The sequence below is a fragment of the Betta splendens genome, chromosome 21 (assembly GCF_900634795.4).
Source record: "Betta splendens chromosome 21, fBetSpl5.4, whole genome shotgun sequence".
NCBI lineage: Eukaryota > Metazoa > Chordata > Actinopteri > Anabantiformes > Osphronemidae > Betta > Betta splendens.
Window position 1 is genome coordinate 10,904,299 of NC_040899.1, and position 22,095 is coordinate 10,926,393.

Below are 22,095 nucleotides of genomic sequence, written 5' to 3' on the forward strand. Positions count from 1 at the left end.
TACTTTTTTTCATCAATATAAATACATGTATACTAAACGCAGCAGCACAAACCACAGTACTAAATACACATGTAGTACTATAGGAATGCCCTTCATAAGGTATGTGGTACCTGTGTGAATGCCTAGTGGGTCAAAGTTCTCCATGTTGCAGACCGTCACACAGTTATCAGCCACGTCTCTCACCACCTCGTACTCCACCTCCTTCCAGCCCATCAAAGACTTCTCCACTAAGATCTGACTGCTCATTGCCAGAGCCTAGAGAGCAGAATGTGACGAACGCAAGCTTTCATTTTATACTTCTGTACAAAAGACAAGTGATACAAACCAGCTAAATGGACATTTAGCATAAATGCAAGGAAAACTCTCACTACTAAAATATACCAATGAGACAAGAAATAAATACTTCAAGGAGAGAGACAAGGCATAAAAAAGCAGCCACCAAACAGTCTGGTACAGGCGGTTCATTTTGCAGTCTGTAATTACAGATTAGAACCAAATGAGCTGTTAGACATAATGCTGGCTAGTGGACTAGCACAAAAGAATGTTGCTTAGCAACAGCAACTTTTCTTGGAAGATGACCAAAGAAACATATCTCAAAGCAAACAATTTTCAAGGCTTTTATCTTTGTGAGGGTTAATGCAGTGCGCTGCATGATGGGTGAAGGCGCAGTGTATGACTTTGTCAGAAAAGCTCTGGGGAAATGTATGAAATGCTGTTTTACTTGTAATGATTGATCAAATGTAAAAAAAAACAAAAAACAGTGTTATGGTAAGTGCTTTACTGACTCCAACCTTTTGGGCAGTTTCCTCTAACTTCTCTTTGTTGACACACAGGCCGGAGCCGAGGCCTCCCAGCGCATAGGCCGACCGTAACATCACGGGGTAGCCGATCTCTTCTGCTGCCTTCAGGGCATCAGACACCTCAAAGACAAGTAAAACAACACTCACCAAAACAATTAACATGTATAACCCACTCCCAAGTGTACAAAACATACATGAAACAAGGATCAACTACAAAATACAACAAAGCCAATGATGAAAACTAATTATATTGTGTCACACTAGTCGTCAATTTACTGAAGTGATCTCAAGAGATTTCATCCCATGTTTCCTGAAACACCTCATGAGTTTTACTGTCATTACAGGCACTTCTCTATTTCAACAGCCTGTAATCAAGCACCGTCCAAATACAGCATGATGTTGCAAACTGCACTTCTAGACTACTTGTCCAATATCCCGTCTTCCTGTACTAATCCCTCAGTGCCTCCACCGTGCTTGACAGTTTTCAGCTTTGTTAACAAAATCACTAAAAGGCTTTTAACAGAAAAGAAAACATCTCTCATCAGCTGACACGACTTATCAAACCTGGACTTGGACTCTTACCGACTCCACAGCGACACTGGGTGCAATCTTCTCATTGATTTCCATTAATTTGTCAGCAAAAAGCTGTCTGTCTTCTGTGGCCATGATTGATTCCACTGGGGTTCCCAGGACCTTCACCCCGTACTTTTCCAGGACACCACGCTGGAACAATTCTACTCCTGAATGCCGAAAAAAAAACAGTAATTCACATACAATTGTATAGTTAGACACACACACACACACACACACACTTACAGTTAGCATCTCCACTGAAAAAAGGACCACACAGAACCACCATATACAGAACGAGTGCAGGTCTCACCACAGTTGAGCGCTGTCTGTCCGCCCATGGAGAGCAGGATGCCATCCGGCCGCTCAGCCTTGATGACTTCTGTGACGAACTGAGGCGTGACGGGCAGGAAGTAAACAGAGTCGGCCTGTTTGGAGCCGACCTCGTTCGTCTGAACGGACGCGATGTTTGGGTTCATCAGCACCGTCTTCAGATTTTCTTCCTAACACACACAGTGCTCCTTCTCAGCCATTTGACAGGCAACCCTCAGCTTTCATGATCAGGCCGTTTTGCCATCTCTTACCTTCATGGCTTTGATGGCCTGAGACCCGGAGTAGTCAAACTCTCCAGCCTGACCAATAGACAGACCACCAGAACCCAGGACCAGCACCTTAGACACCTGCATATCCACAAAATGACAATAGCCGTGGTGATTAACAGCAGGACACACATTACAACAGAGACTCTGCAGAAACACATTAATTATCTTCTTCAGTATAATTACTCATTCGTAAAAAGCATTGGTTTTATGCATTCTGGCCTTTTCCGTACTGTACATCAAACACTTATCTACAGGCTTAGTCACTTCAAACCTTTTGAAAAGCAAATTAATTCAGGTGGGAAGTAAACCTGCTGAACCTGAGTGACACACTTTACCTGGGCTCTGGGACGGCTGCTGGGTTTCTTGGGCATGACTGACACTATGTTGGCATCCTTTCCTTTCTTGATCAGGGCTATGAAGGTATCAAAGAGAAACTGTAGGAAGAGATGAAATACTAATATGACCAACATTGCAGAATCGGTTCATTTTTTAAGTATAATTTAAGTGCATATACACACAGTGTGCTCAAACAGCATATTAATGAAACTGGAGTCAATTTTCCATGTCTCCATTTGCATGTTATCACCACACTTCAAGAATATATCTTATTTTTTCCCTTATATGTATATTTTATACTAAACTGAACATCTTTCTGATTGTGAAGAGAAACATGTTTGTGAAGGGCAGGTCTTAATGGGCCTTAGCTACTTGAACACCACTCATCTGTGGAAGTGGGAGACACAACCTGTAGCACAGAAGAGTAAACACTGTGAGGGGAAAGCAACAGACGCTTTCAATGTAAAATCCCTGATCTTTACACTTGTTCCTGCCAGAGAAGTAGGAACTGGTTTTCAGATATTTAGACGTTAATGATCAATTATTTTCTATACATTTAAATTCTGTTACCTTACGCCGATCACCCTTATGAATCATAACTTTTGCAGTTTTTACAAGTGTTGTTTCAATGGAGAACGTTTGCTTAACCTTCCTTCCTTCCTGTGAATATACCTTTACCTGATTTCTTCATAGCACAGCGTTTGTGCCTTTATGAAGCACCATCAAAGTGTTTAATTACCTCTGTGTCCGTGGGACCGCCTTTGGCCTCAGGGTGGAACTGGGCTGTGAAAACAGGCTTAGTGTTGTGCATGATGCCCTGGAAAAAAGCACAGTTAACATAAGGACACAAAAAGAAATGCCAGTTGTTTTCTGTGATATTACAACATTCCAGAACCAGGGTCGTCTTACTAATGTTACCTTTGTAAACAAGAGTACGTCGCTGCACCAAAAAAATAACTAATCAAAAAATACTGCATTTAAAACGAAGCAGCAGGCAGAATCAAATTAACCAACCTCATTGGTGCCATCATTGGCATTGATGAACAGCGGCCTCCACCCGGGGGGCAGGGACTCGCTGTCTATGCCGTAGCCGTGGTTCTGCGCTGTAATGAAGGCCTGGCCCGTCATCACATTCAGCACTGGCTGGTTCTGGCCTCTGGCGAACAACAGATATGCATAAAACAGTGTTTTGTTATTTCTTCATGTAAAACAAAACAATAAAAAAAAAAAAAAGACTTTATCACATCGAGCGCCCTATTACAGCTCAATGCACATATGTATATTCATGAGGGGGCCTGACTCATGTAATTACGCTTTAGCTATTTAAGAGTTCACCTGTTGCCCATAGGCAGTTTGTACGACTTAGCTCCTGCAGCCAGAGCAGTGATCTGGTTTCCCATACAGATCCCAAACACTGGTTGGGTTCGATCGCTTTCCAGCACCTGCACACAATCAAGTAAACACATACTGTAAATATTTACCATATTAAGTTACAAAGACCATTCTGTCTATCATCTTTCTTTCTAAACAACAACATGGCCGGTGGTGCAGCCTACATATGAAATTATATTTTTATATATATATATATATATATATATATATATATATATATATATATATATATATATATATATATATCACCCAGAGTGAGTGACACCCAGAGTGAGTCTCCAGTTAACCTGACTACGTGCCTTTGAAGTGTGGGAAAAAAGCTTGTGATGCTTCTCCTTACAATAAAAATGCAATACTGCGTCAATGTGTGGCCCAGTAATTCATTATTGTCTATAACCAGAAAACTTTTTTCTCAAATAAATGTCAAAGATTTCAGCCCTGCATTTGTATTGATTTGATGGCATCTATGATTACAGCGATAAGACCAGTAATAGTTTAAGCAAATACTCAGTGTGAATGATGATCAGATAATTAGAGAATTAACAGGCACATTAATAAAACCTAAACCCAACATGTCACAGGGTTTAAAAACATCAAAGACAATACTGACACTAAGTCAATTTCCAATGCAGCACACGACTGAGGTATTTTCAAATATATAGTATTATATATATATATATATATATATATATATATATATATATATATATATTTTTTTTTTTTTTTTCTTTAAATTAAAATCTAATGGGTGCTGCTTAAATTTGGGTGTTAGTCTGGAAATTACGGTAATATACCATTTCCATGGTAATTATCTGACATGTACAGGTACTGTATACATGTATACAAATTATAAAAATGGCATACAGATAAACACAGACGTCCCACCTTGCGGATATTCTGGATGAGTGTCTCGACCACAGCTGGGTCTCCTGGTCCATTAGAGATGAATAAGCCATCATAGTCTAGGCTCAGCAATTCCTGGTCCCATGGCACAAGGTGGACCTCAGCACCCCGCTGCACAAAAACATACACAGCACAATAATAAATAAAATAAAGTCTTGTAGTAGTATTATACATGTGTGTATTTATAATGGGAGAATAATTAACCAGATTTTTAGCACCAAGAAAAACACATCATCACACTTTATAGACAAAAGGAGAAAACGTACTGTATCTAGTACAGTATATTTCCAATTTACTAGTATTATCAATAAGTAGACCAATGAGACTTTATTTAAGGCAACACTGACCAGCAGACCAATTAAAAAGGCAAATCAAGGAAATGTTTCATAAACAAGCAAAACATACATTTGCAACACAAGTCTGCAGGCTTCTGTTCCCAGATCACTATTACACCAATTAGCAAGAGCATAAACAAAAGAGAACACTTTCTCAAGTAAATGTTCCAAAATGTTTTGCCAATTCTGGAGCTCATTAGATCAAACATTAGCACCTCATATCTTTTGTCTGGTGGCAAAGAACATGTGACAGGATGGGGAATTTCTACAGGTTTCTACAGTAAAATTTCTACAGTTTAAGGAAAGGTAATCTAAAGCTTTTTATGCTATGGATTCATTCTCACCTTAACCAACAGGCGAATAATGTTGTGTTTAATGCCACAATCAACAGCCACCACTTTAATTGGGTTTCCTTTTCCAAAGACTTGTGTTTCCTAGTAGATGTGGAGACACAGCTGTGAGAAGTTAGCAAACCAAAACATGTTTTGAGTGTAGATTTCCCAAAATGTGACGTAAATATAATATGCATCACCTTGGTTGACACCTCTGCTACAAGGTTCCTCTGGTTGGGGTCTGATATCTCAATAGGCTGTCCATCAAATTCAATCTTCCCCAAAACTGTGCCCTGAACAAAGAGAATTATGGGGATTTCTTTTATTTTACTCTTTGACTTTATCAAAAGTCTACTCTGTATGTTCAGTACCTTATCTCTGATGATCTTGGTCAGCATTCTGGTGTCCACCCCAAACAGCGCAGGAACCTTTTGATAAAAGGAAAACCATACATTTACTAGCAGTCCTGTTCAACCTGACATAAGCGTGTCCAGTATGTGGTCATTTTAATCCTCACCTTCTCCTCGTGTAGCCATTGACCCAGAGACTTGACAGAGTTCCAGTGGCTGTACTCATGGCTGTAGTCTTGAACCAGTAGACCCGATACCTGAAGCCCCAAAGTCAAATATTAGGCCTCAGAAACCAATGTCAACATACAGTATTGGGTACTGTATGTTACTTTTGCATTTAGTCCTCTAAAGAAGCCCTGCTGCAGATGGCGTTTTACACTCTCTTGTCATCTGACCCTCAGGTTTGCTGGAGCCTCTCACCGCTGTCATTTGGGCAAGAGACGTGGATCACCTTGAACAGCTCACCGGTCCATCACAGGGCCACACAGACAGATAAATGACCACTCACCCAGAGTGAGTCTCCAGTTAACCTGACTACGTGCCTTTGAAGTGTGGGAAAAAAGCTTGTGATGCTTCTCCTTACAATAAAAATGCAATACTGCGTCAATGTGTGGCCCAGTAATTCATTATTGTCTATAACCAGAAAACTTTTTTCTCAAATAAATGTCAAAGATTTCAGCCCTGCATTTGTATTGATTTGATGGCATCTATGATTACAGCGATAAGACCAGTAATAGTTTAAGCAAATACTCAGTGTGAATGATGATCAGATAATTAGAGAATTAACAGGCACATTAATAAAACCTAAACCCAACATGTCACAGGGTTTAAAAACATCAAAGACAATACTGACACTAAGTCAATTTCCAATGCAGCACACGACTGAGGTATTTTCAAACCCTAAGAACTGCCAAACTGCAGTCGGGTTTCCCACCTGGATGCGCTCTGACTCCACATGTTTTCTCAGACCCAGCTCATCCAGGTCCTGGGTGTTTGGAACCCCATAGTTCCCCACGATTGGGTAGGTCAGCGTCAGAATCTGACCTCTGTAGCTCGGGTCAGTCAGGGCCTCAGGATACCTAAAACAGGGGAACAGCAAGACGACTACTGACGTGTAGAGAAGAATGCAGATTCAATTTTTAAGGCCTCTTCTTTTATTCATAGCATATCAATAATTGAGCTTATGAACTTATGAAAAGACAACCTGTGAATTTAATACGTGCATGACTGGAGTCAAGGAGTTGTTAAAATGTACCGTAATTCATATAAAAGTGACATGTAAAAAGGATGCAAATAACTGTAACTATACACCTCTTTATTTTAAATATATTGATATATTTATAGTTCACTTTTACTAAAAAACAGCCTGTACTTATTTGTGTGAATTATTCTGTCCATCATTTAACGCAGTGTGCTTCTTACCCCACCAGGCCGGTGTTAAACACGAGTTCCCCACCTACAGACACATCGCGCCCAAAGGAAAAACCTTTCATTCTGGTGCCATCCTCCAAAACCAGGTGCGCTGTCTGAGCCTGGGTGTTAAAAAAAAGGAGCAGGAATATGAAGAGAAATATCACACCCACGAACAACACATCACCTTTTTATGAGGCTAGATTGGACCGAATGGAAAATTTCAGACAGACAGGTCTGTTGTCGGCTGAAAGTGGCTGTGGTTGTCAATGAGTAAAGGCAATACCTGTGTTAAAACTGTCAGGGATAGTCACTAGACGCATAGGTGCACATTTATATGCATTTGGAAATTAACTATCAACGCAATTAACAGAATCTGATAAAATTCTGTAGCCACTGTATAAATAATAATGACGTCATATATTGCACCAGTGTATTGATACGCCTTTCGATCCGGGCTAATAACCCACGTGCATTGGCGCGTGGGCGTTAAAGGTGCGGTAGATGTTGCAGTCACCCAGAATGATGCAACTCTCTATGATGTTAACGTGATGCACACTCTAGTTTCACATTATACTATATATAAACGGAGAATGGTAGTTGGTTTAATATTTTTGCCGAGTCACGTTTTATACGTGTGACGGTGCATTTTAAATCAGTTTGTTTACCGCGGTTCAATTAAAGAGAAAATCTATTTATAAATTGCTTTCCACTTGAATACCAACAGTTAATGCGGTGTAACCACGGGCGAGCGGAAAAACTTTGTTTTGGTGCAATTTAAACTTTTGCAGCTACTTTTGTGTTTCAACACGCTGCAACCTGCTGCCACGTTTCCAACGCAAGACTTGTATAGAGACGTAAAATGACACACTAAACTACAATGTGGTTGCGTGTCATGCACGCCGAATGAAGCAATACTAAGTCCTGAATTGCGAAATTTTCCTGCCGAGCTTTTTACGCCTTCGTAAATGTTTGTCGTTGAAGACCACCACAGATTTTACACATTTCCTAGTGGGATTCGGCCTCAAGTCCAGTGCGCGGAAACGCTGTCGTGTGGCGTTCAAACGCCTCCAAAAGTTTGTATACCGCGCACACAGCTGGCAACAACACGTGTTTCTCACAAGTCGCGTTCTTACCTTCACGCTGAAGAGTTTAGCAGCTTGAAATCTCAGCCAAGGCAACGTGTTTCCAACTCTTCTGCCAACAACACTCCCTGCTCTCAGAGACTGTACGACGCTGCATGCTAGCAAGATTTTGGTCATATTAGCGCAAAGTTTCTCCTGTGGGAAAGTAGAGCGGACGTGGGTGAGAAGTTGCGGAATAAATATTTAGGGCAAAAAAAAAAAATTAGGTCAATCGCGGTGTTTTGTGGCTTCCCACGTGTTCCACTAGCTGGACAAATTGGTTAAAGACAAATGAATTGACGAGGATAGCGCTGCCCCTCGTGTCTTCGCGACACTCAGCCCATTGGTCGCCTCGCCGTTGTTTTCCTCACCGCACGATGCGCACCGCATTCCGATTGGTCCCCAATTACAATCGTTTCTCCCGAATAACTCGTTTGGGTTTTTTCCATCATTCAACTGTTTTTTTTTTTCCATCTAACGTTAAGTGTTTCTTTACAGACCGAGGCGTTTTGCAGAGACAAAGAGCGCTCCTATACATTTTATATTAGACAATAATGTGTTTGCTGTGTTTTTGTAACCATCTTCCTGCAATGACGCTGTAGTCAGACTGCAGACTTTAAACTCTGTCTGCAGGGGGAACTATTGATTTTACAAACAGCATCCAGTTTAGCACACTGAAAAGGAACAGAACATGAACGTATTCCGACTGGGAACGAGCGCCTGCTTACAGTGAGCTTGCATTCTGTGCAACTAACTCTTTACAGCCTTTTCTTTAAGGTCAGTTGCCTGGAAAAAAAAGACAAACTGACCGTGGACGGGCTTCATGGTTGTGGGATTAGAGTGGTGTGTGTATTTGCTGATCTCTGCAAGACCGGTCCTCTGTGGAGAAAGCTGCCTGACTGCCACTCTGCTGGGTTCAGCAGTCTGAACAAAGTGGTGGTGAGTAATAGAACCTGTGCAGAGCAGGAAAAAACCCCTCCACACTCCAGACATCAGCCTTACAATACACTGCACTGCCTGTGTAACTTTTAACCATCCTATCTGCACGTCCTCAGTTTAAACTGTGATGGGGTAAAGGACTGTATGTCACACAAGCAATGTCCTTCATGGAGTGAAGTTAAATCATAGCATGTGTTGTATAAATGCATGCAGGCTGCAGCCCGGTTGCTAATTTGTGGAGCACTGCTGACATCCAGTGGTGATTCGCAGTCAGTGTTGCAGCGTCACACTTGGCATCGGTGTCAGTGCAGCTCCATGACTTATAGGAGCCACTCAGAGGTGAGCGTTTGCTGCCACGGCCTAGTAAAAGTCCCAAGAGCCTTTATACAGTAGGTGATAAGACACAGCAAACAGTCAGATCTTTATGTTCTGTGCTTTGTGATGCATTAAAGTACCAGATTGCTTGAACTGTGTCTCAGACTGCTCTCTGAATATGATTTGTTCTCCACTCATACACTGTCATTATTCACTAGTCTTAACTGTACTGCATGTCTGGTTGCCTGTCTGGTGTGAACCTGATCCTGGAGGTAAACACTCATACTATGAACATACCCAGATCCTGCAGACACTGAAGAGTACGCAGTTAATTCGGCTTTTGGAACAAACGTCTCCTTGTGCTTAATCTGGTGGATTCAGATTATCTCCTGTGATTTTGGTTGATCAGAGTACTGTATGTGTTCTGACTCCCACTGTCTCTTGTCTTGGCTTTGGGAAGTGACAAATACTGTCAGATACCTCGGTACACTTTGTTCATGATGCCTCATCTCATCTCATCTCATCTCTATGCCCTGTAATTAATCATTTTATTTAAAGCTGTCCTTGAGAGTAGCCTTCATACAAAAGCCCTATAAGACTGTTAATCGAGGGAATTATTATTGAAAATACAAGGGCTTCATACTAAGTGTGCAAACATTTATAAATAGAGAGAATACGTTTAGCATCATTACAGGCAATGTTTTACACTGATTAAATATAAAGTTTTAACTTTGGACGTGAGCAGCTGAAATATAAATACTGGGGGAAACACATATCGCTATTGTCTCCAACAGTTCAAATTTATAAATGTGCAGGCTGCGTTTAGCAGTCAAACGAGACTCATTTGAATATTCTCATTTTAAATTAGTGGTTTATGTTCTTTGTTGTCTCTAATTTTAGAACGGAACAAAATCTCTGGCTACGTGCTGTCAATAATGAAAGAACTGCAAACAATGGGAAATTGCTAGGTGACGATGGGGGGAACATGAGACGCCCGAGCAGCGCTCTGCGTGGCCCTTTATTACGAGGGGGCGGCCGTGATTAGCTGAATTCCTCCGCTGATTGGCTGGAGCGCGGCCTAATGAGCTCCAGCGTCTGTGCTCGATGGAGGCACCCCACATTGTCTGCGGTTTCAAGTGTGAGTTACAGATGGTGACCAAGCTTAGGAGAAGCCCCAAATAGTCCCGCAGGCTCCGCGCCAGGTTTCCAAGCACTGTCCTGGCCCTCAATAGACGGTTCCTCTCATAGATCTGAGATGCTGTTTGTTCAGTGGTCACAACTGGATGAAGTGGGCGTGTTACAGTGTGTTATTTGACGGCGGGACGTTATTGTTATAGCATTGTTTAGTATTGTAGTATTGAGTAAAGTGTTTCATTTAAGACCAATTAGGGAAGTCAGACTTGTGATGCTGGTGCACTCTATTACAGTAGGTTTTAACACTTCAGTACAATTCAATCCAATACAGCATCTCCTCCCTTATTTCCACTTCTACATATTGTATTTGTAATGTATACTAAAATTGAAGCTCTCAGAAAGGTGACATTTCTACTACAGGTATATGTTTATTATTGAGGCGGGACCTGAAGTTTTGCTGCAGTGCATTATATTAGGAGGTGGTTCCTTAAATATAGCAGAATTATCACATTTGAACTGAGAAAAATACAAATTACTGTATAACCTTGTGACATTGGGATTAAGTTATTGAAAAAAGTCTGTCTGATTTGAAATAATAATCATCTTCGGAAGTGCCCTCTGCCTCCATCCATATCCTGTTACAGTATGTGCTGTTAAAGGAAGCTCCACCAGCAGCATCCCCGCGCTTCTTTTGGGTGATGGCATCATGTGCGTGCATTCAGTGTGATTGTCCTGGCTGTGATAGCAGCTTCAGCCTCCAGTGCATCAAAGAAAAGCCGAGACATCAGAAGGAGGCCCTTCTCTTCTGGCTGGCGCTGGATTCCCTTCCTCTGTGGTGAGGTAGTGCACCCAGTAAAAAAGGCCAAGCGAGGAGCTTTGTTTAGCCTGCCCCCATCTAATCCCTGTGTGGCCAGTGGAGGGCTTTTGGGAGCACTAGAGAAGGAAAGAAAGCATGCAGCCCCCTTAAGGAGTCATGGCCCCCTCTTCGAGATCCCAAGAAACTTCACACCTCTCTGTGGGGACTATAAATAGGCTCCATCTGTCCCCCCAGGCTCAGTTACAGCCCCATTCCTTTGGGCATGGTTGGTGGGCAGGGAAGGAAGCACTGTGGCTTTGGAAAGGGGATGGGCACATGGACCAGGGTCCAAAATCTACTCTCTAGTCATCACAGGTGCTTAACTGGGTGACCTCTTTTGCGTGTTTTGTGGCAAAGGAAGTCCAGCAGTGCTCCCTGTCATGTTCTCCTCTGTGGTGTAACCCCACCAAAGGCCATCTGAGGCGCAGGGACCTGGGAGCCTCGGCCATCTTTGGAATCTTGCACCACACTTCACTCATCACACGACCCCCCCCTTAAGCTCAGGTTCTCCACATTTCATTAATCATTCCCACAGCAAGAGGCGCTGCAGCTTAAAATCAATTCCTTCCTGTCATGTTTCCTTGGAATCTTAATTACACAGCTCACAGTTTCAGGGCTAGTGTTTTAGTCCCGTTTCTGGTAACAAGTAGCGAGTGAGGGAGACCCAGGTTAGACATAGTATAAATATGAGTAATGCAATGCAACGAGAAGGCATCAGAGCTTTAGATCGCGGCATCATTCCTGAGAGGGGACAGTTATAGAGCCTGTACTCTCCCCAAGGGCAAAGCCAGAGGGTGGGAGGTAAAAAGAAATCACCAATGACATCAGTTTGCAAAAGAATATTCATCAACAACAATAACAATAACAATAATAATAATAATAATAATAATAATAATAAATCACACAATCTAAAAATGCTTCTGTCTTTTTTCGAAGTTCCATCTTGATTATATTAAGTTGTTTTTGATCAATCCACACCATCACTTTCCTACAAAGTATTTTTCAGCATTGTCTGAACCTCTGTAGAAGAGAGCTGTTTTAGGGAATTCCTGTTAAACAATAAACAATCAATATGATTATTAATCCCTAGTAAAATTAAGATTAATTTCTATGACTTCATTAAAAGAAAAAAAATATATGTTTGATTAAGAGAAGAGGTAACGCTTTCAGAGCACATGTCGGCCAACTGGAGAGCAGACTGCTAAAGAAAGAACACAGGTCAAGTAAAATATCAATAGCTCTGACAGCTGTCATTAACACTCTTTGTCCTAACTAGGATATTTATAGATGTTGTATTTTTTAGAAGTAGACAGACTAACTATTCACTTTGCATTAATTGGATGGAACCGCAACACAAGGTGTAAATGTAAACGAGCCAATGCAGCTGAACGGCTCAGTTTCTTCAAAAAATGTTACAACCATCGGCTATTTTATTTTACTGTGCATTGAATTAAAGACACTGACTCAATGATCTTTTTCGCATACAGTACCTTACTGTATTGGGTTGTGAGAACCATAAAAAGGAGGAAGCACAGCCAGGTGGTAATAATCTCACAGTACCTACAGTCTGTTTTTAGGTGGCTGTTAGCTGGATGCCAGTGCTGCTACAGTATGTCGGTCAGTTGGTCACTTGGTTGGTCAGTCCACCTCTTCAATACTTACAGCACTGTACGGCTGTGCTTCTGCATTTCTGTGTCCACACCGCATTGTCATGATGTGAATGCGCATTTTTGCTATTTGTCAAAAAAAAACTGTCAATGACATTTAAATTAAGGAGACCTGGCAACACGTTCAGCTCACTGATGGGAACTCATACTGGTTTGTGTAACTCCCTGCAGTGGATAATATGAGATTACATGCAAGTTGAAGTAGAGTCCAAAGGAACTCCATCTTCTCTCCAGGCCTCCACCCAACATGGGTTTTCATCACATCCTTATAAAGCCAGATCTCACACTGCTGCTGAAGCCATTAAGCTCCTATAGCGCAACTCACAGTGGACACAGGTGCAAGGGCCGGAGCAGGGTTTCTATAGGGGGAGGGACTACGAGGAAGTCACACTCGCAGAAGATGCAGTTAGGTGGCGAGGGTGAGGCCAGATGACAGCTGAGGGACGGAGGCTCGTGGAGACGGGGGTCAGTGAAAGCAAGTGGGGGTAGATGGGGCTGCGGGGTGGAGGAATTCGTGCACATCCTTCGTCACCGGGCCTCGTCACGGCGGTGGGGGCAGGGCTGAACCAATGGCGCTGGGAGACAGATATAGATAAGAATTAAGGAGAGAGACTTCGTACTCTTTGCCTCGGTTGAGTTACTGGCATCGGCAGCTGAGCGCTCCTCTAGATCTCCTGTGCTTTTTGCGTCACGTCTTCCAGAGTGGGTGACAGAATGCTCCAACAATACACAGAGCAGGGAGTGACTGCAAAGAAACAAAGGTTTTAGCTGAAAGGCAAACTTAGGAAAACTCCCATAAGTCCGTCTTAGATTTAAGCTGTTAAAGAACTTATCAGCTGCTTCTCTCATTCTAAACCATTTCACTGGATTCAGACCAGGTGTCTGTGGTGATCAGGTCATCTGATGCTGCACTTCATACCTCTCCTTCTTGGACAAAAAGCTCTTACATGACCTGGAGGTGTGTGTTTGGGGCGAGCGACCCGCTGGAGGACAAGTGATGGTTGCACGCAAGGTTAAAGCAGATGATGTATGTGGCTGTTCAACAGCTACAGTGTGAGACGGTGACCTCAGTCCAGTCACAAGAATCCATTCATCCACCATCACACCTCTGTCACGAAATCAAAGGTTCTAAGACAAAGTGAGATAAAAAATAAAATAAAAAAAAATCTATGAATACATGAACTGTTCTTAAGGTTTAACTTACTTTACTTAATATTTGGTTGCACCCACTGTTCAAGTGGTGGTTTAAAACACACCAGTGTCACAAATTAACTGTGGCCACAACAGCTTTATGAGCTGAATCTCGCGAGAGAATGAGAATGCGTCAAAGCTACAAAGATAAACTCATCAGGACAGTTTTATACATTTACATTTATACATTTTTACTGGAGTCATAGATGAGTTGTGATGCGCTTGAATCATTAATTTAACGTGAAACCAAAATGCGTCTTATAAACATGAGACTTTGATATTTTACGCTTTTACGCATATGACTCAGGGCATATGATCGTAAGCGTCTTTTTTTCTAGGAACTCCTCCAAGTCTTATGTCGGTCAGTGTCTTCTTTCGGACCATTAATCAAAACATTATCTGCTACCTGGCACTGGCTGATGTTTCCTGGGGAGGGTTGAGCAACTCACGCTTCGTGCGTGACGTGCAGGTTTCAGTGGTCCCATTTACTTTAAGTCTGCGGACGCAGTTGAATGTTGCGGCCAGTAAACTCGGTTTCACGTTTCTTGTTGCCAAATCCCTACACCCTTTATATTATTGTAGTATGGAATAAACGCACCTTGTGCGCAATGGCGCCGTGCGTAAAGGTTCTCCAGAGGAAATCGCGAGCTCTCTGAGTGGACTAGTGTTTTCGTTTTTGATTAGCGGTATTAGACGTGAATAAACACACGCAGCCCTATAAGCCATGTTTAGAGAGAGAACCCCCCCACCGCGCACACACCCTCCCGTGCGCCATCCAATCCTTACGCGGGACGAGCGTCGACGGGGGTCAGGAGGGAAAATAGCCTCATATATATACGCCCAAAGGCTGATTTCTTGCTCCGAGTTCCCTCCACTTTGTGCTGCACTCCTTGTGTTGTCACCGTACCCGGGAAGTGTCTTTGCCTCAGGGCCAAAGTAGTTCTACTATCATCTAAAATGGCACCCAAGAAGGACCCTAAGGCGCCCGCCAAGAAGGCCGAACCCGCACCGGCTCCCGCAGCGGCACCCGAACCTGCCCCCGCTCCAGCAGCGGCTCCTGCTATCGACCTGTCCGCCGTCAAGGTACAATGACGTGGAAGCGTGATGTGGTCCGCGATGGGGGGGGGGGGGGTGGGGGTAGGATGGTGGATGCTCAGGAAGAGTGGACGGGGATTTGAACTTTTAAAGGTTGCATGACAGTGGTTCCCCAAACATGTAGAAAGAATCTTGATGGATCTCAGGACACCAGGCAACGCTTTTAAACATTTGGAAAGTCGGAATGAATAGAAGAATGAGAAAAGAATGATGGGACTGATTGATCCCTGGTCTGAGATCAGTTATAGTACAGATGAAGCATATCTAACCAGATTCAGGAAATAGATTATAGTAGAGATGGTCAATAGTAAGACAGCCCATCAATTCATCATTCATTATAAAAATTCACATGAATATGTAAATGAGCAGTATGAAGGAAACCTCTTAGTTACAAAGAGCAGAAGCCGACTGAGGAGGGTGACTAGAACCATGGATAGCTCACCATGCTGAGCCCACCCCCTGGGTCTCTGGATTGGACCCACACAGTGTGACCAATGTGTTAGGTAATGCAGCGTGACACCAAATGTGGACATGTTAATGTAGCTAAAGATGGATCTCAATCAGGTGCCAACACGCAATGCTAATTTTATCAGCGATTAATCCCAGGTAAAACTGGATTGATTAGCGCTGAGAGCCTGGATATGCTGAATCAAAGTGGGCGCGTTGTCGATTGCTGCTCATTTCATGCGTCCTTGTACTTTATCACTGACACGGCTGCTTTGTGTCGGCTTGTAGGTGGAATTCAGTGCAGACCAGATTGAAGGTACGTCAACCTGACACGACATCCTGCAGCTCAGAACACTCAGTTCCCCTTCAACATATCACATAACATCACATATAATATAAAGGCTACGCCACATACTGCATTGTCATATTTGTGGGGTTTATAATGCGCTAACTGCTACATAAAGAACATTTTGAACGCATGCAATCACAGCATAGAGCAAACCTAATTGACATGTTGGATCTTTAAAGCAGCAGCTGATTATATTAGATCTAAACCATTGCTGGACGGATGATTCAAGGACAGCGCAGCAAAGGGCAACCCATTGTTTTCTGGCTTTGATGAGGCCGCGTCACTATGTCAATGATATGAAAGAATGTGTGAAGAAATGAGCTACAAGATGCAGCTGCTCATATCGGGGATTACAGCAGGACGGTATAGAAGGATAGTGGCATGATGCTTGATAGAAAGAACCACCTGCGCGATCCGGGTCCCCCGTGACCCGGGATTAGCCACCGCCAGAAAGAACCTGTTGTCTGGCAGACGCGTGTGTTACACCGCAGTCAGCATTCCCTGCATCTAGCCAGCTCCCCCACAGAGGGCCTTGCCTTTTAAAGGAGGGGGCTCATATTCTCAGCTATGTTTATCAATTCCAAGGTGGTCTTTTAAAAGAACCCACTGCCTGAGAGAGAGAGAGAGAGAGAGAGAGAGAAGGAGACAGCTGCATTTGAAATACTATGAGGGGAGATGGAGCTTGACAGGGGTCCTTTCAGACTTTAATACCACAACCTGCAGCCACGTCGCGTCCCTTGTCTCCGCTCTCGCTCTGGAGAGGAGCTGCCTTCACCTGCTGGCAGCTGTGCAACACTCACAGCTGCCACTTAAACACTGACTAAAACGCATAAAACACGCAACACACTAGAGATATGTAGAGGTAATTATGGAATATGCAAATTATTACTATACTAACAGAAGCATGAAGGGTTGATAAGTGTGTAAATTAGCTCTAAGGAGCTCTAAGCTCAATTTAAAATGACTTATTTATTTCTTATAATAAATACATATAATTATTGGATTTGTTACGGCGATGACATCATCCTTTCCTTCCGATCCGCAGACTACAGGGAGGCCTTCGGCCTGTTCGACAGGGTGGGTGACAACAAGGTGGCTTACAACCAGATCGCTGACATTATGCGCGCTCTGGGACAGAACCCCACCAACAAGGAGGTAACCAAAATCCTGGGAAACCCCACCGCTGACGGTGAGAGCTCTGTCTGTGTGTTTGTGTATATCAGTATATTAGGTCCCAAATGATCTTTGATGCTGTAATTAATGTGTAATGTCTTAATGTGTGCAAATACTTTGGGGATGAAAGGCTGCAGCAGACTATTGCTGATGCAGTATAGTCCAGCCTCGTCTGATTTTCAATTGATATCACCATGGCAACGATGTCTGTCGAGGTTTTGACTGACATCAGTGAAATTCTATCAAACGAACCTAATTTATGTTAACTCTGAAATTGATCTGCTTCTCAAAAGTGTGTCCAAATCTGCAGTCGGAGCAAAATCTCCGCCGCTGAATGAACCGCCGTGTATTGAGTTGGAGTTAACAGGATACAGGGCTCGTCTGCGCTGCCAGCTAGTGGTTGTAGCGGGCGGCCGTACATGCTGTAATACACTGATCTATATGCACTGTGCACTGCAGCATCACTGGTGCAGGGAGGGGGGGGTTACACCAGTTTATAATCTATGGAGGGAACTCATAGCTATTAACCCTTCCGCCTGCAGAGGGCAGTGCAGCACCTCTTTTCTTCCACTGAAGGTTCAGTCTAATGTAGTAAAATGTCTTAAGTTTGTAATCACAGATGCTTTCAGTGAAGCCACGGAGAGGCATTTATGAGCCTCTGCAGCCTTTCACCAAAATGATGCTTAATGACTCTTGAGAGCCATTAATCATCCACATCCCACTGCACCGTGGCACCATGGAGATCAGAGGGCCGCCGCTAAGTGTCCGTCTGAAGTAGCCCTGTAGTGAGATAGGATTTTTTTTTGCTTGTGTCCACCCCTGGGTGATTTCCGTCTCCCCTGCCGCAGACATGGCCAACAAGAGAGTAGAGTTTGAGGGATTCCTGCCCATGCTCCAGACCATCATCAACAGCCCAAACAAGGCCGGCTACGAGGACTATGTTGAGGGTCTGCGCGTCTTCGACAAGGAGGGCAACGGCACAGTGATGGGCGCTGAGCTGCGCATCGTTCTGTCAACACTGGGTGAGTCGAAGCCCCCCCTCCTCCTCCTGCACACAGGTGTGTGCTATTAACACCGGCTGTGGTTTGCCCTCCCCTACAGGAGAGAAGATGACCGAGGCTGAGATCGATTGCCTCATGGCCGGACAGGAGGACGAGAACGGCTGCATCAACTATGAAGGTGAGAGGAAAATCACATTAGCCTTTTGAACTTTTAAACCAAACAAACCTTTAAGTGCCTTGTAAGTCACTGGCTCCTTTTCCCTCTCCTCCCCCGGTCCCCGTCTGCAGCCTTTGTCAAGCACATCATGTCTGTGTAAGGACCCTGCCACAGCGGTGGTGAGCATCGGATATGTGCAGACCCCATGGCGTCACGACATCCACTCGCTGCTTCTCGTACCACTTGGAAGCAGGAGGAACAAAGGACTATGAGATGTCATTTCCTGAGACCTTTGTTAGTTTTTTGATTTTTTTCTCTTATGTCCAACTGGTGCTTCCCTCCTCTCCTCCTCCCGCTCGCTCCTCAGGACGCCCATCCAGATTCCCCACAAGAGTCTTCCTTTCTCATCTATTCCCATGTCCCCTTGTCTCAGTGGGGTTTTTTTTGGTTTTCCCCAGTGGAACAGTGATGGAGGGGAAGGTAGGATAATAAGGACCATCCCCTCCTCTCACTTTACTGCCTGACTGGCTGTCTAGTTCCTGCCAGTAAAGTGACTGGTTTGGCCCCGGACCGGCCATCATTAAAAGAATCCACTCTTCTCCCAACCCATCCCCAAGTCTTAACTTATTGTATCCTCTGCCATTTCACAATAAACTTTTCACAAACTCCCATTTTAATCCTCTCAGTTCATTTGATGTATAATTCAGCCAGAACTCCATTAAAGGTTATATATGAAAATACAGCTAACGGCTAATTTATATAATTTATTATGCTAAGATAAGCTAAGATAAACTAAGCAAAGATAAGCAGCATATTGACCTCACAAACACAGTCTCAGGTTCAATTCTCTTTCTTTTTTAAAAAGGACAAAGGTCCAGTATCAGTTTTCATCCTTTTTTTATTGTCATTAATTAGTTTACTTGGAGTCATATCAACAAGAGAAAAACTGCGCACATCTACTTGACCTTTTAAATACATTTACAGTTGCTGCAGGGTGGAGCAGGTGGCGGGGAAGGGGCACACGGAGATGGGGGATGCCGAAAACACCGAAGCAAACAAACAGTTGCAGTTGAGGGCAGTAATTAGGCGAGAGGCAGGATATACCACAGGTGACGTCTGAAAAATAAAGCAGATAAACCCCCCGACACGTTCCGAGCAGACATTCACAGGTGATCGAGGCGCCTCGCGGTCAGTTTGATTTTCTTCACCAAGCGTCTTTTTTAAAGGATTTTTCAAAAACTTATTTTTATCCCATCTTCCGTCTCCACACATTGCAGGAAAACATCCACATACAGTAGCATCTGTGGTGAAGTGCACCGGAATCTGCATCAGCACCACACACACACACACACACACACACACACACACACACACACACACACACACACACACACACACACACACACACACACACACACACACACACACACACTTCTAAATCTGACATCTCAAACTGTAGCGTTTTCCCGTGTGGCTCAGACGACAGGCGCTCGTGACGGGCGCCACATCAGCCTGATGAGGAATAGATGTCTGGAGCTGTGATTTGTGGGTTTTCTGCAGCCACGTGCAGAAAAACAACATTCTAATTTTCCTTTTTTTACGAAGAGGTTTGTGGAATGAACGCCGTCGTTTATCATTGTGTTTACGTATCAAGAGCTTCTCAGCTGTTTCTTTTTACCAGTATTGTGTGTGTGATGCTCTTCAACAGGACTGAGATGTTTTCCTTTGCAACACCTAACAGCTGTCTGACATTGTCACCAAGCATTACAGTGTAAACAACTAATAACTACAAAACATGAACTGGTTCAATCTTAATCCAACAATTGAGGAAATAACTTACTAAAATCATTTTGAAATTACAAAATAGCCTCTTTTGATATTTGATTCAGTACATGCTCGTGATAACATGACCTAGTTTTTGCAATAATGCAACTTTACAGGTATATTTTGTAGCCATAACTTCACTTCCTGTTAAAATGTTTTGAGGACATGTCGATGGCAAAGAACTTGTAATCTTCTACATGTTTCTATATATATTTGTTAAATATACTATATATGTTGGGTGAGAAGAATGACTTAGAGTAAGGATGCTTGGTTTGTTAAGGGATTTGGTGTCCATGCACGTTTACTGGGCGAGAACAATACGTGCTGCATGGTGTGTTGGCCACATTAGTCGCACTGACAAACCACTGATCCTGGGCCAGTCAAGCCAATACTTGGCTGTCGCACACTTAATATTATCTAGGACCAGTGCTAAGACTGAACTATTCTATGCAACATCATCCAAAGAGAGAGAGGCCAACGAAACAAACCAGAACACATATCGGGGTTTACAGTAAAGAGGACCAAAGTACAGTAGCTCCTAAAACGAGTCTCTACTTAAGGGTTAAGAGGTGGCTGTGGCAGGGGAGATGTTCAGAGGTGGCGGCTGAGCTGTGGCTGGCCTCAGGGTGGCAGGAGTGGGCGGAGAGTCTGCAGGGATGTGGGCGAGGACGCCTGCGGTGCAGCAGGTGCAGCGGCACCTCCAGTGTTCACAAGCCCTGCTTGGCCAGCGCCGCGGTGACGTCCTCGGCCAGCGTCGCCAGCTGCGGCGACTCCGTCACGTTGAGGCTGCCGGAGGACGACAGGTGGCTCTCCCGCTGGCGGGGGGGCGACACCAGGCCGGACAGGCCCGGCGACTGGACCACGATGTCGGCGCCGTGGTCCACGCGGGCCCTGGCGGCGTCGCGAAACGCGAGCCTGTGGCTCTCAATCTGTTTGAGAGAGGCGGTTTTAAAAGGAGAAGCGAAAGAAGAGTATAAACACATAATTCTCTTCTTTTAGCTGCAGCTTATAAATTATTATGGTAATTTCACATGAACCTGAACATCTGACCTGACTGCTACACGCTCATCTAGCATCATTCCACGCTGACATTTATTAAGAGGATTTATAGATAATGGTAATACTGTACCTTTACTGTTAGCGTCACTGGATAAAGGAATTCAGCAAGTTTTTGAAACATTGACCTATTGGCAAAACATGCGTATTATGCTGTAAACATTAACATATGTTAATATAGTGCTTCAATATATACAATTAAGATTATCAATTAAGATTAATTGACAAATATGTTTCTCTGTCTAATCTGATTTTTGTTTACAGGTAAACCAACAATTTAAGGAAAAGTAAAAATAGCAATACTGTACATTCACGGTGTGTTTGTCTATAGACTGCAGCTACACAGCAATGACCAATAGGACAATCTATCAAAAACTTGGTGTTTCCCTTTAAATCATGGGTTGGGATCACGGAGCTGACACTCACCGTGACATGGCCTCCACCAGGCATGTGGTGAGCATTATCCAGGGAACCCACCTTGGCTTGGGCTTTGTCTTTGAAGTCCAACTTCACGCTCTCTATACGGATGTTGCCTCCCCCTGGGAAGGAGTGGATAAAGGTGTAAAAACTATAAGGACAGAGCCGAGACGTGAGGTTTCACCGTGTTACTCTCACACAGTGGAGACAAGTGACGGAGGAGAAAAGAGACCTGGTTGTTAGAGGTGATGGGTCAGACTGTGTCCTCAGACCTTCAACGGCTAATTGTACCGTGCTACATAACGTAACAATGAGTGTGA

At 43.6% G+C, this 22,095-nt stretch overlaps 3 protein-coding genes across 12 annotated transcripts in view; 1 reads left to right on the plus strand and 2 right to left on the minus strand.

Annotated features, from left to right (window-relative positions):
- The window catches only part of cps1 (carbamoyl-phosphate synthase 1, mitochondrial), a 30,477-nt gene extending 22,006 nt beyond the window's left edge, over positions 1-8,471 (minus strand). The window contains exons 1-17 of the mRNA XM_029137320.3: positions 8,167-8,471; positions 7,043-7,152; positions 6,555-6,699; positions 5,788-5,877; positions 5,642-5,698; positions 5,471-5,563; positions 5,283-5,372; positions 4,586-4,714; positions 3,644-3,750; positions 3,323-3,464; positions 3,048-3,125; positions 2,308-2,406; positions 1,955-2,050; positions 1,684-1,873; positions 1,383-1,540; positions 792-920; positions 111-255 (exon numbers count right to left, since the gene is read on the minus strand). Coding sequence (XP_028993153.1) covers positions 111-255; positions 792-920; positions 1,383-1,540; positions 1,684-1,873; positions 1,955-2,050; positions 2,308-2,406; positions 3,048-3,125; positions 3,323-3,464; positions 3,644-3,750; positions 4,586-4,714; positions 5,283-5,372; positions 5,471-5,563; positions 5,642-5,698; positions 5,788-5,877; positions 6,555-6,699; positions 7,043-7,152; positions 8,167-8,292 — 1,984 coding nt within the window. The 5' untranslated portion in view covers positions 8,293-8,471. The remainder of the gene's footprint in view (positions 1-110; positions 256-791; positions 921-1,382; positions 1,541-1,683; positions 1,874-1,954; positions 2,051-2,307; positions 2,407-3,047; positions 3,126-3,322; positions 3,465-3,643; positions 3,751-4,585; positions 4,715-5,282; positions 5,373-5,470; positions 5,564-5,641; positions 5,699-5,787; positions 5,878-6,554; positions 6,700-7,042; positions 7,153-8,166) is intronic.
- Positions 8,472-15,107: 6,636 nt separating this feature from the next.
- myl1 (myosin, light chain 1, alkali; skeletal, fast) lies at positions 15,108-19,149 on the plus strand. The gene is made up of 6 exons (XM_029137922.3): positions 15,108-15,339; positions 16,087-16,114; positions 17,193-17,336; positions 18,169-18,342; positions 18,422-18,499; positions 18,610-19,149. Exons 1-6 carry the CDS (start codon positions 15,214-15,216, stop codon positions 18,636-18,638), a joined length of 579 nt encoding a protein of 192 aa, XP_028993755.1. The 5' UTR covers positions 15,108-15,213; the 3' UTR covers positions 18,639-19,149.
- A 209-nt stretch (positions 19,150-19,358) lies between these two features.
- The window catches only part of map2 (microtubule-associated protein 2), a 45,256-nt gene continuing 42,519 nt past the window's right edge, over positions 19,359-22,095 (minus strand). For 9 of the 10 annotated variants that reach the window (XM_055504853.1, XM_055504851.1, XM_055504852.1 and 6 more), the window contains 2 exons: positions 21,785-21,897; positions 19,359-21,231 (listed from right to left, as the gene is read on the minus strand). In XM_055504853.1, the coding sequence (XP_055360828.1) occupies positions 21,010-21,231; positions 21,785-21,897 (335 nt within the window). In that variant the 3' untranslated portion in view covers positions 19,359-21,009. The remainder of the gene's footprint in view (positions 21,232-21,784; positions 21,898-22,095) is intronic. The other variant, XM_055504847.1, reaches the window with a different exon arrangement.